This window comes from Oenanthe melanoleuca, chromosome 6 (assembly GCF_029582105.1).
Source record: "Oenanthe melanoleuca isolate GR-GAL-2019-014 chromosome 6, OMel1.0, whole genome shotgun sequence".
Lineage (NCBI taxonomy): Eukaryota > Metazoa > Chordata > Aves > Passeriformes > Muscicapidae > Oenanthe > Oenanthe melanoleuca.
Window position 1 is genome coordinate 25304003 of NC_079340.1, and position 14153 is coordinate 25318155.

The window sequence follows — 14153 nt, forward strand, 5'->3', positions numbered from 1 at the left end:
AGCTGAGCCCAGCACTTTTTGGAAAGTGACTGTTCAGAGCTGCCAATAAGTTGCAAGTTTTTGTTTTGTAAGGGAACAGTTGTCCAAATAAGCCAGGGGCCTGCTGCCTGCTTGGCTTAGAGTGGGAGCTGAGGGTGGGATCAGGCACGAAGAGGAGTTGTCTGAGCTCCCACTTCCCCTCAAGTATCTCCTTTTATCCTCCCTTTTCCTGATACAGAAAATTTAGAGGAACTCTGCTGTGATTTCTCACGCAAGGAAATGAAAGCATTTTTATACAGTATCTGTGACCAAATGTCCATCAAACAAATTTCGTAATTTATTTGGGGGTGAAAGGTGCATTATTTTTTCCAGGCTCCAGCTGCTATGTGCCATACTGCTTCTGGGACTCAGGACAGAAAACATTTACCTTGTTCCCTTGAATTTAGAATTCATCACACAAAGACCATAAAGTATTGGTCCTGTTACAAGCCTGTGTAACACAGGTTCAGGATTGAATTGATGATTATTATCCATAGTGTTCTTGTTTTATAGCTGCAGAATTACATTGTGTTACATATTTTCATAGAACTTAGATGCTTTTCTGGAATATTCCACTTGACAGAGAGAATATTGTTTGAAAATGTTTAGAAGTAGAGGAATTATGAGACACAGTTTAAGGAAGAACTTGCTTTGCTAGTACATCTTCACCCAGTCTTAGATATATAAATGTATATCTTCACCAAGCCTTGATAAATACATTCAGATCAAAGAAATAGTCAATGACTCCTCTTCTGGCAAGTATTAGTAAATGTGAAGTGTATCTAGTAACTGTAGATAGTAACTGTCTTAAAAGTATACGTGCTTGTTATGGACTTGAGGTGATCTTTGAGCATGTACTTTCTCTGAGCAGAGGTGCAAAACTAAAGGGTTAATCACTGTCACATAGCAGGAAGCTTATTTACTAATTTAATCTGGTTTTATTAACAAGCATTTTTTTTTTCTTTCAAGTAGGAAAATCTAAATCCTTTAGCAAGAAAATAAATTAGAGAATATATTTCAGTATATACCACAATATATTTTATTCAGTGCATGTTATTGTATGGGCTACAGGCCTGACCAGACATCTTCAGTCATCAAGCTGCTGCATCTCTCTGATGTGCTGTTTAGTGCCCATACTAGTGTGCAATCTGACTACTCCTCTCTGATGTGCAATTTCCCTTTCCTAAATTAAATAATTTAAAAGCTACTGAAAAGCTATTTCCATTACCTCTGATGTTTGCTAATGTCTTGGAGTCTGTTCATAATAAACCTTAAACAAATCACAGTTGTTTTCTGACCATTGCCCATGGAGAATGTCCTGACATTATCAGTGAGTTCTCAGATGTGTTTGCCTAATACTGCATGTAGACCTTGAGTATCTGATAGCCTGTAGAATCTGATAAGCTGAACATGTTTGCTGTTCTGTGTCTGTTAGAAAAGTGGAAAGAAATTAAAATCAGCTGGGCCTGAGCAGCCTGATAGCATCCAGAAGTACTGCTGGCCAATCTTAGCATAAAGCCTTTTAGGTTTATATTAGTAATGTCTTCAGGTTCAGAGGATTCAGGTAGCATGTTGTTATTTTTAAAGAAAAATGCTACATTAATGTAGTGGACTAGTTCTCTTGCTTATTGGGCCCAAGATGCTTGCCCTGTAATATATCCAAAATCTGAAAAGATTAATTGGTTGTTTTGTGGTTTTTTTATATTTTGCAACTTAACTCTACAATTAAAAACAGTACTGTCTGTATGCTAAACAGTCATATGTTGCTTGCTACACAGAGTAACTATGTCTTTCACAGAGCAAAAATATATTTTCTGTACCATCAAACTCCTTATTTCACTTGTGCTGTACAGGTCCTTCTGGCCTTTATTTCCTTCTAGAATTTCTCTGATGCTGTCACCACAGCAACCAGAAGAAACTCTTAAAACACTTAAAAAAAAAAAAGAAAAAGGCAGTGGTTGTGCAGTTATGGTGCTTATGCAAACTGCCAGTGCAGCACTGAGGAGCTGAATGAACATACAGGTTGGGAGAAGATCCCCACAGCCATCATGAAGCAGGGAAGGTGTTGGATGCTTCTGCAGGCAGGCAGGCAGCAGTGCCACACTGCTTCCAGTGCAGTGAGACCATGAGAAACCATTAACCACCCAGCAGAAAAACTAACTACAGGCTTCAGCTAGCAGGACAATGTGTGTAACCTGACAGGAAATTAGGATCAGGGCTTAGACTGCCCTGAGGAGTACCTTCCACCCTTTATATTGGTGCATTGGAAGGAAAGCTACAGGTGAGGGTAAAAATGGGAGAGGATGCATTCTTGTACAAAAGATGTGCTTACATATGAGATATACTTCATTATTTTTACTAATGTAAGCAGAAGTTGTGTCTAAAGCAAAGAGTTGAACAACTGTTTTATATAAACATAAAAATGCCCAGTTATTAGAATTTAAATGTCCAGTTTATGTTTTTAATTTACCAGTGAAGTTTTGTGTGGTTTCTTGAGAACCCACTGGATGTGTACTTGCCATTTTTACATGCAAAACACAGCTATTTGGAGCTTGGGTGTTTTTTTTTTCTTAAGTTGAGCTCTGTGTTGGCAGGATCCCATCAGGCATTACTTTAATTTCATGCTGGATCTAGAGTGTCTACCAACCCATCCTGACTCTGCAGGGTGTTCAGAGCCACTCTGGCTTGACACTGCTATTTCAAAAAGGCTCAGGTAAAACTATCCACACTGCAAAATTTTGGGGGGATATACTGAGGTAAAAATGTACTTCTCTACTGTGCCTCCCTTCCTGCCTTGCACATGCACACACCCCCCTGCCTCCCACACTAGCTGGTCTTGCCCAAAAAAAAGTGTGGAGATAACTATACAGCTTAGCAACTCTTCTATTCAGAGGTCTGCCTTAGCATGCAGCATGCAGGCAGATTTTTCTCCTCAAAAACAAGCAATCCCACCCACACTTGATTTTTTTTCCTGGATATGTTATTTTCAAACCATCGGGACAGAGATGAAGGATGATTTAATTTATTTTTTTGCTTTTACAGTTGTTTAGCTTATTTTATTTTGTATTGAGTGAACATCCAGGATTTTTGCAATACCACTCCCTTTTGGGGCAGTTTATTTTCTTAAAAGTATCAAAGCCTTTCAGTTCCTCATAACTTTTGGCTTCTAATGCTCTTTTCTCAGAAGTTCAAAAGCCTTTCACATCCTTCAGAAGTCTCACCCTTGGCCACAAAGGAGTCAACCTCTTATATCACCTGAGGACCTCCTCACTGGGCAGTCCTCTTGCCTTGCATTGCCCTGCTCTGGCTCTTGTCTTCTCTGGCATATTCCCGATATCCTGCTGGGAACTCATGACTCTCCTCCCATGCAATAGCTTATTTAACTGCATGCTTTCATCCTACAACCTGTGCAGCATTTTGTTCACACAGAGGCAAGAGCTCTACTTCACAAGCCATTGAAGAAATATTACAAAATGTCCCTTAAAGATCCCCTGTGCACTGTGAAAACATTTTAAGTGAGAGGGAATTTGTGGTCAGGGCAACATGTCTCAAATCAAGGCCATCTCTAGATCTCTGTGAGGACCCAAGAAATCCGACTGCCTAGCTATCATTTCTGTAGCTGCAATGGTGCACTGCTTGCTAACCATAAAACTGGGTTACCTTTCACTCCCCTCTATTTCCATATTGCTCCTTTCCACTTAGTTTGAACTGTGGGTTTTTTTCATTTGATGTAAATGGCAGCAGATACATTTGGAAAACCTTGGAAAGCCGTGACTGCTGACTCTTCTCCTTGGCTGCAAGAGCATGTGCATCCAGAACACCCTGCAAGAGCTCTGCCATCCCTCCTAGTGCATCCTCACCATGTGTGCTCCCACCCTTCCAAGTCCTGCACTTACTGAAAAACCCAGTTAATTATGCTCAGAACTGCATGAGACCCCTGATGAGCTGAAATTTGATTTCTTCTAGCATTTTGCATTTCATTGTATGTTCCATTTACATTCATTACATTTCATTTACATTCCATTTAGCAAGATCTATGGGTATGGCTTTACTCCAGGAGAGAACACGAGGGAGGGATCCAGACCCCCATGGAGAGCAGATTTGTTAGTGGCTGGCTCTGGGAGCTGGGTGTGCTGGAGATGGGCTTGACAAAGGAGTCCAGTGCTTCGGGTTTGGCTGTAATCATGGGGTATCTCTAGGCTGCTTATCACAGGAGGGAACACTGCTGCAGCTCGTGGAGGAAAGCCAGTGTGCACCAGGTTAGAGGAGCCGGAAAAACTGGCACAGGCTGAGCTCAGCATGGGGAGCGCCTTGCTGTCAGCCCAGTCACTAAACCCAGCCCAGGTACCCTCACCTTCAGTGCAAGTGAAGAGATTATTGTAACTTCAGCTATTACTGAGGCTACTTCTTTTTGTCTTAACTCAGAAACCCCATCCCCCTTGTTCTCTTTCATGGCATTGACAAACACTTTTTGTGACTCTTATCTTCTCCCCGCCAGCCTTCACTCACTGGCGGTTTTTTTGTGGCCAGCTCCACCCTTTTCCACTTAGGGCACAGGCTGTTTGTATCTAAACTTCAGTCCTGAAAGAGCCTGTTGGGAGCTGTGTCGGCTGTTTTGGTGAAGGTCTTCCTTTCACAGGCAGCTGTGTTTACAGCACAGGAACCAAAATTAACATCTCTTCGCTCTCAAAGACAAAATACCAGTTAAGTTTTGAAACTTTCCTTCAGTGGTGGAGATTTGGCTTAAAGACTCTGTGTGGACATGTTTAGATAAGTTGAATTATGCCTTTTTAAAATGGATTTAAGATATTAGAAACTCTGATCAGAACAAGCAAAAGTGAAGATGGTTTAATGGGTTTCTTGTATTATTTGGCAGCTTTTAGTCTAACAGCAGGGCTGCTGTGAAAGGTAGGGATCTCACATATCTTTTTTAGCTGCTTTCCTGTAGAATGATGTGAAACTGTTTGGTCAGTACTGTAATTAGTCCTAATGTGAGCACGTGCTTTCTCCTCTTAAAGGCTTGCAGTGGTGTGGAGTATTTGTAGATGACTTGTATACCATTATTATTTGCTTATTATTTTATTTCTACTTGTTTTGATTTGGATACATGTGGAAATCAGTGGTCAACAAAAAAGAAACAGCATAGACAGTCAAAATACTTATAAACCTGTGTACTTCTTAACATCCTTAGAGATCTGCTCAGCAAGGTGAAGATATTAATACCAAGTTTTTTAGCAACATCATTTTTCTGCACTATATATGTGTGTACCCATGTAAAAAAGGTTATTCTAGCAAGTTGATTATTCTAGTTCTTCCTGCATATGTTGACTGAAAATACTAGTTGTCAACTGGTACATGCAAATGTTGTTTTGATTCTTAAAAGCTCAAATTTACACTGTCAGCTCACACTTAGACTGTACTTCTGAAAGAAAATGGAAGTAAATGAGTCACAACTGAGCTTATTAACTTCACTCTTGAGTTTCAGAGAACTGTTGCAGATCTAAGTTGAAAGATTTTTCCATCTAAACTGCCTGAGTCTGTGATGTGTGTTTGGAAGATGATTACAAATAGTTCTGGAGAAGTAATTTTATGATATTAGAAAGACCTTGACCTAATCATTCTACTAAAGACTCCATCAAGAAAATCTGTGTCTGTTCTACAGGCTGTGCAGTAGCACGTAAGGCTGTCTAAGCTGGTGTAAAATACTAAGTACAGTTTTGGAAGGAGTGGAATTCTGGAAACAATTTTAGGAGCAGGCTGAGCTGCCTGTTCATTTTTACTGGTGAGTTGTGGGAAAATCATGTCTCAGAGCAAGGTGGTAGAGTGGCATTCAGGAGGTGGATGAGGTGGATGAGGTGGAAACAGAGCAGCAGCCTGCATTTTACCAAGGTCAGGTCAGGCTACTCACTTGGGTGTCTAAAATAAAAGCCCTACTCAGCATCCTCCTAGTAGTGCATCTTGTCTGAAATGTCATTGTACCTCCTTTCCAGTGCTGTCATGGGCCCAGTTCTTGTACCATGGGATATTTCCTATGCAAACCTTCAGTCTGATGCTTGAAGTGCTGTTTCAGCACAAACAAGGAGGGACACAGGTGGGCAGGTGAGGTCCCTGAAGGCAGAAGGATGCTTGTGCAAACAGGAAATGATTCCCAGCTGTGGAGGGGTGGGTTATCCAGGCTACATCCTTGCTGTGTGCAGGCACAGGCAGGTGTCTGAGTCCAGCTGTGTTGGCAGGATCATGGGCAGCTGTGAAGTGCTGTGCTGCTCACTTTGGGACTTCTACCCACTGTAAAAAGTCATTGCTCTTACTGTCTCCTGTCTAAAGTTGTTGTGGTTTCAAACAAACAAACAAAACAATACACATGTACTTGAAGAGCCTACTAAATCTGAGGGCTGAAACTTTCCCTTGATTGAGCAATGCTGAGCATATAGCTGAATAACATCATTTTTCATTCATCTGACAGTACAGTTTTTCCTTTGTCAGCATTTTCTTGTCAAATACTACATCTAAAATTATAGTGACCTTTCAGCTTGAAAAATATCTGCTTTGTGCCAGAGCAGCATGTTTGTCATCTCTTTGAAAGCATTTCTCTTCAGTATGACTTACTTGTATGACTTTTGCTTGATCACTTGTGGGCAGTGTAATGCCACACATATATATAGATATATTACAATCTCATATGAAAAAACCAAACCTCTTGGTCTCCAGGCTCCAGTTAGGTTTTCAGAAGCAGGCTCCTGTTGCTCTGGTCAGATCCCAGAATCAGAGTAGTTTTACAGAAATCAGTCTTGTGCAGTGAAATAAATATGCAATAAATATCATTCATTTAATGGCTCTTATTAAAGGTAAATTGCTGACCACAGGAAGGTGGTGCCCTTCATAGGAGCCCGCTGGGATTACCAGAGATGGAAGAAGATTCTGTTAGCACATGTGGGGTGGTTACCTAAGGATATGCAGTTCCTAGTTTCAAAGGTCTGTAGCAGTGAATGAAGTGTATTAAAATATTCATAGATATTCATGTGATGGGCAGAAGGCTGCCAGAGAACATCATTATGCACTGGCATGTGGATAAATGGCATACTTAATTTTCTGCACTTCATCCATATTCTCACCTGCTTTACAGCTCATCCCAAACCTCCACATTTGCCACTTTCCTGATTCTTACCTATCTTCTCTTATTTCTAGAACTATTTTTAAGGGAAACTGCTTGTTTGATTTAATAAAGCTGTTGATACAGCACTAAATCCTCATCCCTAGTAGTCTCAGCAAATGTGTAACATACTACTGTTAGCATTAAGGTACAAAATAAAGCTCAGAAGAATGACAAAAACATGACCAAAAAGCAGAAGAATGAAAAATATAATATGTAATAAACTAATAAAAATCCTTCTGTCAAAAGTTTCCCAAAATATATTATCTTTTTTTCTGCTGTAGATGTAACATTACTTGTACAGGTTTAAAAAAATCCAGAAATCTGAATATGACTAATAAGACTTTACTATTAATATTTTTGCAGATCTTTTCTGTAGTCCTTGTTGGACTGAAGGAGGAATAATTTAATATAATGTAGAGAACTGGGTAGCCTGGTCCAGTGCTCTGCTACCCTTGATCTGAAGTTCTTCCTGATGTTGAGCTGGAACTTTGTGTCAGTTTATGGCCATTGCTCCCTGGCCTCCACTTCTTTTCCCTCCGTTAGGTTCCTTTTCTCTCTCAATTCCATGTTTGTTTTTTTCCTTTTTCCTCATCTGCTCCTTTCTTCTGCTGCATAGACCTTACCAACAGCAGCCACAAAAGAGAAAAATCTGACTTTGCCTGTGTATTCAGGCTGGTGAGAGGTTGTTCAGCTGTTTGAGGGATGACATGTGAATATTCTGGTATACACTGAGAGAGAGATCTATGCAACAGATCCGTTCAGAGTCAGTCAGTGGGAATTTTTAGAGAGTTTACTTATGGAAATCTGGCAAGTCTCAGGTATGGCCATGATCCTGACAAAATTATTCTAAGACGAGCATGGATGTCTGAAAAGTTGGTAATTAGGAGTCATGGAAGCTCAACTGTCCAGCTGAGGAGGCTGTATCAAGTAGAGTCCTGAGGATGTCTTGGTGGGGCTCAGGAGCACTCTGTCCTACTAATCAAAACCTGTGGGTGAACAGACCCAGGAGATGGGTTCATTTTCCAACAGAGTTTTTTGGTGTTTTGAAGAACTGAATTAAAATTACATTTGTCATACAGAACTGTTTTCTTTCTTTAATTGAGAGCAAGTGCTCTGCCAAGGAAGGAAAACTGAAAGGAGCAATTACTTACAGGGAATAGTCTGGAGTTATAATAGAAGCCAGCTGCATGATAAAGACAGCAAATATCTTTTTGGAAGGAGCCAGGAGGAGTGTTCTCAATCCACCTCAGCTCATTTTGTGTGCAGCTTTGGGTACTGTGAATTTGGGGAAAAGCTGCAAGATGCTGCCAAGAAGTAATGGGAGGGCTAGAAAATGTAACCTGTAAGTTTGAGAAACAGAATTTACTTAGTCTAGGAATGTCAGGACTGCAGTGGTCCTAGGACAAGGGTTTCTTGTAGACAGGGAATAATCTGTTGATCATCTCAAAGGGACAGGCTTTGTCCACAGTGCATGGTATATTAAATTTGATTCTATGAAAACTTTTTCATTATTTATTCTGCAAGAGTTTATCTCTTGGGCTTGCAGTCACTTTCTTCAGAAGAAGGAAGAGGTTTTCCCTTTTGGGAAGGAAAGAAATAGAAGATAGCATTCCATCTAGTTTTTGCATGTCTGTGATATTACTTGAGCATGGATGAGCTCCAGTTTTCCAGTTGTTTATAACTTTATCAAATTTGAATGGGTTTTCAGAGGGATTACATTATAAAAAAAAAATCCAGCTCAGAAAGCAACACATCCTGATTGAATTTCAAGTATCTCTTCCAAAATATGGACAACGCTTTATTACTCATAAAAATGGGTTTAATAAATATTTTAAAATACATTTTATCTTGTCTTGTACTGGGAATTAGTAAATCCTCTGTGACCAAACTCCTACTTTCTGCCCCACAAATTGCCAGTACCTGGTCTATAAAGTTTAGGTCGGATGATTAATTCTGGAAAAGTTAAAACAACTAAAAACAAAGTCTATGGGGAAGTTTCATGTAACATTAGTAAGAGGCAGAACTACTAGCCCCACCTATAATTAAGATTATCAAGGCCAGGTTTCCTTGATGACTCTCAAATGTTTCTACAGGCTTTTAGAGAAGATCTGGAATGCCTTATTCAAGAACAGATGAAGAAGGGCAATAACCCCACTGGACTGCTTGCATTACAGCAGATTGCTGAATACATTACAGCAAGCTCTTTTACAGGTTTTTCCTCATCTCCACTCAGTAAGTGAATTAAACATAAACTGCTCCTTTTCTTTTTTTTTTTTTTTTTTTTTTTTGTTTTGTTTTGTTTTGTTTTGTTTTGTTTTGTTTTGTTTTAATTGTTACCAGGGGTTAGGATTGCTGGGATCTCCTCTTTCCTTTTCCGAAAATTCTGTCAGAGCTTTCTTCAGCTGTGAAGTAGTGCAGATGGTGGCCTTGATTTGCCTTTTTAGACTTCTTTCTCTCAAATTCTTTGACTTGTGTAATGATAGCTAAAATCCTTGGAATCCTCAAACTCAGTGATTCTGTAATTTGTTAATAAAAGTTGAACTGATGTAAGGAACTAAATGTTGTGCCCTGTTACTATTAGGAGTTTAACATGAATATGAACTGAGATGTGAAATACATTACCATTTAGTTTCTTTATTTTTCTACTCTTGCATATAAATTGTTACTAAAAAAACCCAAAACCCAACTCTGAGGTGAGGAGAATACCCTGGCAAACTGAATTATCAGATAAACAGCTCCCACAGCTGTTAAGGACAGCTTCTAGTCTGCACTCTACTTGTAAAGATATCACTGAGATCTTGCAGTTAACACCCAGGTTCTTCTTTCCAAGTCATGAAGCACTGAGACATTCAAGTCAATTTAAGTTCTGTGGGTGGACATCATATGGGAGCTTACAAGCCTGAAGTACAGTGGCAGCTGTCAGCCTTCATCATCTTTGGAGATTTGGTCCCAAAATGGTACTTCAGGGTTTATTTAACAAAACGAGTGGAAGAGAGCAGAGAGCCCAAATAACCTCGTGTTCACATCACTGGTTGGTTACTGAGACTCTGTGTCCCACTCTTGTCTCTGCTGGGTTTGCCAGAGACAGTGGGGGCAGATCTCAAAGTGCACACTTCTTCTGTTGAAAACCAAAATGGCTTTTACCTCTTTTGGTCTAAACTTTTCCTCTAAAGAAAGGTTGTGGGGTGTCAAAAGGCTATCATGCATTCATGGAGGGGAAAAGGATATGTTTGTGTAGTCACAAGTCAGAGAGAGAAATTGATCTTTATGATTTCTCTGTTAAGAGGTGATACCTTCTGTCTAAAGGTTTGGGAACTCTTGCACCAATCATAAATTCTTCATAAGGGCTGAATTGAATTGTCAAGACTGAGATATCTCTTCAAATTAGTTTTGCTGGTGTCAGAAGACAAGGAATGTCTTCTCTTGTGACAAAAAACCTCAAAGTAACATGTAAAAATACTTCATTAGTGATAAATGTCTTAAAGCACAGTTCCAGTCCTATGTAGGATATTGATTCAGGAGACAGCTCAGGAAAACCTTTATTCAGTCTCATAAATGCTGGTACTGCTTTGCTGACCACTTAAATACTCTGCCTCTGGAAGATTATGACATAACTGGAAATACATTTAATTGTCCAACTGGCCAACATCTATTTTTGTCTGTTTTTCAGGCCATGGAATGATTACACCCATCAATGACCTACCTGGGGTAGATACCTCCTCGTTTGTTAAGGGAGAAAAACTTACTCGGTGCAAGTTAGCCAGTTTATATAGATTGGCTGACTTGTTTGGGTGGGCACATTTGCCAAATACCTATATCACAGTAAGTATTTTAGAGAAAAAAGAAACTTATTTAGAATTATTCAAATTATTTTCCCCCCGATTAATGTAAATTAGGTCGGTAATCCATTTCCTGTCTCCTTTGCAGGTAAGAGTAAGCAAAGAACATGACCACATTCTAATCATTCCAAGAGGGCTGTCCTTTTCTGAAGCTTCAGCTTCTAATTTGGTATGTGATTCACCTGCTGTAATAACCAACTGGGCTTATCCTGTGTTCTAAAATACTTTTGTGGCTCCTTAGAAGGACTTCTGTAATTATGCTGTTGTTTGGGTGTTTTTAATATTTACCCACCAGATGAAAAGCTGATTAACTGCTTAGATAGTAGCACCTTTTGTTGCCAATATTTCTTCTTGGGTTTAGCTTTACTTTCTGTTTCTTTGTCTCCAGCTTCAATGTGGAGCAGCAAAGTTTTATTTTCCTGTCTGTTTTGCAGTGGCCTCAGTGCAGCACCAGTAGCCTCAGTGTAGCAGCAGCCTTTTATAACCTGAGAGTGTGACAATACATGTGAAATGACTCTGTAGAAGTAGTGTTATCAGAATCATCTCTTACCTTTAGAAGTGAAGAGATAAAGTTAAATCAACTTCCCCAGGCCCAGCAAATGAGCTGGGTGAAGTTACAGTCTGGTATTTAGGCAGTGGTGGCTGCTAAATCACACATCTTTTGGTGTAGAACTTGCCATATGCTCTTCATGTCACTGCATATCTGTAAAGAAACTGCCTCAAGGTGAAAGGAGTACCAAAATGAGATTGATACTATTGCATAGCAAGCACAGAACCAAAATACCATGATATATGACCCTGCTGTAGTTTTTTGTTGGTCCAGGAATTACTATTTTAACATTCCCATGAATCTGAAAATTCCTTGTGCATTGAATATTCATACTGGAAATTTCTCAGGCTCTGAATTATCTTCTTATTTAAAATGTAGGAAATGCTAATGAAATGCATTTCTGAAAGTGAGAAACAAGGAAAGGTCAGCTAGACTGGAGTAGAATACATGTTGTATCAGGGTCTTATGCTTAGTTCTTCCATGGCTGAACTTCCAACAGCTATCAAGGTACAGCAGGGTGGTTTATTGACACACACATTCATTCTCCTACTTTTTTTGTGCTCTGAGCCTTGAATGTGTGTGGGGAAATTTGGTGCCAAATAAGAAAGGAAGGGTATTTTCTAGATAACTGAAGTTGTCACAAACTTCCTGAATATCATGTGTCTGTTTGCCTTTTTCAGGTTAAAGTGAACATCCTAGGGGACGTGGTGGACCAGGGAAGCACAGCTCTCAGTATTGACAGCGTGGGCTTCAGTCCACACGTGGCCATCTACTCCACCCGCCCCGACGTCAGATGTGTCATACACATACACACCCCTGCCACAGCTGCTGTGAGTCTGAAAGAAAACACCTTTACCTCATGAGCTTAGGCCATATTTCTCCTCTTAACAGCTTATTTTTGTTTTAATATCCACTCTGCACTGGTAAATAAAAGCGTGGGGTTATCAAATAGAGAGAGGGCTGGACCACCACAGTGGAATGGCATCAGAATAAACTGATGCTCAGAGATTATTGCACTCAGGTTGAGGAGGTTGTAAAGCAAATAGTTTACACAGGTTTTGTTTATAGCACCCTAGATAATATAATGTGCTGTATAAATCATCTTCATTTGCATTATGCAGCTCCATTTTTAAGTGGTTTGATTAGTAGTTACACTTAGTTTGGATTTACCTCAGTGTTTAAATGTTATAGTTAATATAAACTTTAAATGGTCTGTATAATAATAATAAAAATGTAAGGAGGCCTGAAATAATTTATTAGAAATAATTAAAATCTTATTATTTTATCTAGAAATGCACATATATATATAAATTCCTTGCCTAGAGACAAAATAAAAAGGAATTAACAATTTCTTTTATGCTGGCTTTTTGAAGTCATAGATGTGGAAAAGAAGGACAAACTATTAAACATTAATAATTAAATTAAACATGAATTAAACATGAATAAAATCACAAAAATTTCCTCCAATAAATGTGTCCCTAGGCAGAGTAACAGCACATCTGTCACCCTGTTGCAAATTAGACTGGTGGGGGGTATGTTTTTAAATTCTCTCTATGGAGTTTGTCTTTCTTCTAACAAAGTACACCCTGTTATGGCTTGGGTGGTTAAGATGTGAATTTTAAGAGTTCATTTTTCCCTAGTTATCAGCATTTCATTTTTATGAAACAGGTTTCTTCTATGAAGTGTGGCATTCTTCCCATATCACAAGAGGCTCTGATTCTGGGAGATGTTGCTTATTACAGCTACCAGGGATCTCTTGATGAACAGGAAGAGAGAATTCAGCTTCAGAAAGTTCTTGGGCCCAGTTGCAAGGTATTCAACCTCATTTATGCTCTTCATAAACAATTTTCATGTCCTGCTCCAGTTTCTACCATTTAACATTAGTGTCTTCATTTACTAGGTATTAGTCTTGAGAAACCATGGTGTGGTAGCACTAGGAGAAACACTGGAAGAAGCATTCCACTATATTTTCAATGTGCAACTGGCCTGTGAAACACAGGTGAGAGAATTTATCTGTGTTTAATTTCAAACATTTATGCTGCAGAGTTACAGATTATATCCCAGATGGGAAGACCTCTTACATTGCACAGTTTTGGAGTTGTGGAATCCAATAATCCTGTATTCCCAGTCAAAGAGAGACTGGGATAATCAGGGAATCAGCGAGGGAATGGCAAAAATACTCATTCTAGGAACACTGACACAGTCTCAGTGGTGTTTCACTCCAAAGGGTACAGAAGGTTTTGTTCCATGCTGTGCAGAGTGAGCCTCATGCAGGGAATCTGTCAGATAATAGGTTTGCTGGTACTCACTGCATGGGGAAGTGTGACTTGAGATCTCTCAGGAGCCAGCTCCTTTACTGAAGCTGAATGTTGTGACAAGTACAGAAGTTTCTCTCTGTGATAGAGATTTGTGAAACCAAACTAAAAGAAGGTCTTTAGAGCAATGGTAATGGGTGGCATATTTGAAAATAACTTGAATCACAAATTCAATTTTTTCCATTCTGTCTATCTTTAGCTACCTTGTTAGGTATCCAGATGTTACCTATAGCCTGTGAAGAGAGACCACTGAAAGTGTTCTCACCTTTCATAAGTTT

The 14153-nt window shown here is 39.4% G+C and overlaps 1 protein-coding gene across 13 annotated transcripts in view; it reads left to right on the top strand.

Annotated features, from left to right (window-relative positions):
* The window catches only part of ADD3 (adducin 3), a 91988-nt gene that overhangs the window by 69253 nt on the left and 8582 nt on the right, over positions 1–14153 (top strand). For all 13 annotated transcript variants that reach the window (XM_056494766.1, XM_056494770.1, XM_056494765.1 and 10 more), the window contains 6 exons: positions 9265–9403; positions 10842–10993; positions 11099–11179; positions 12241–12390; positions 13229–13372; positions 13461–13559. In XM_056494766.1, coding sequence (XP_056350741.1) covers positions 9265–9403; positions 10842–10993; positions 11099–11179; positions 12241–12390; positions 13229–13372; positions 13461–13559 — 765 coding nt within the window. The remainder of the gene's footprint in view (positions 1–9264; positions 9404–10841; positions 10994–11098; positions 11180–12240; positions 12391–13228; positions 13373–13460; positions 13560–14153) is intronic.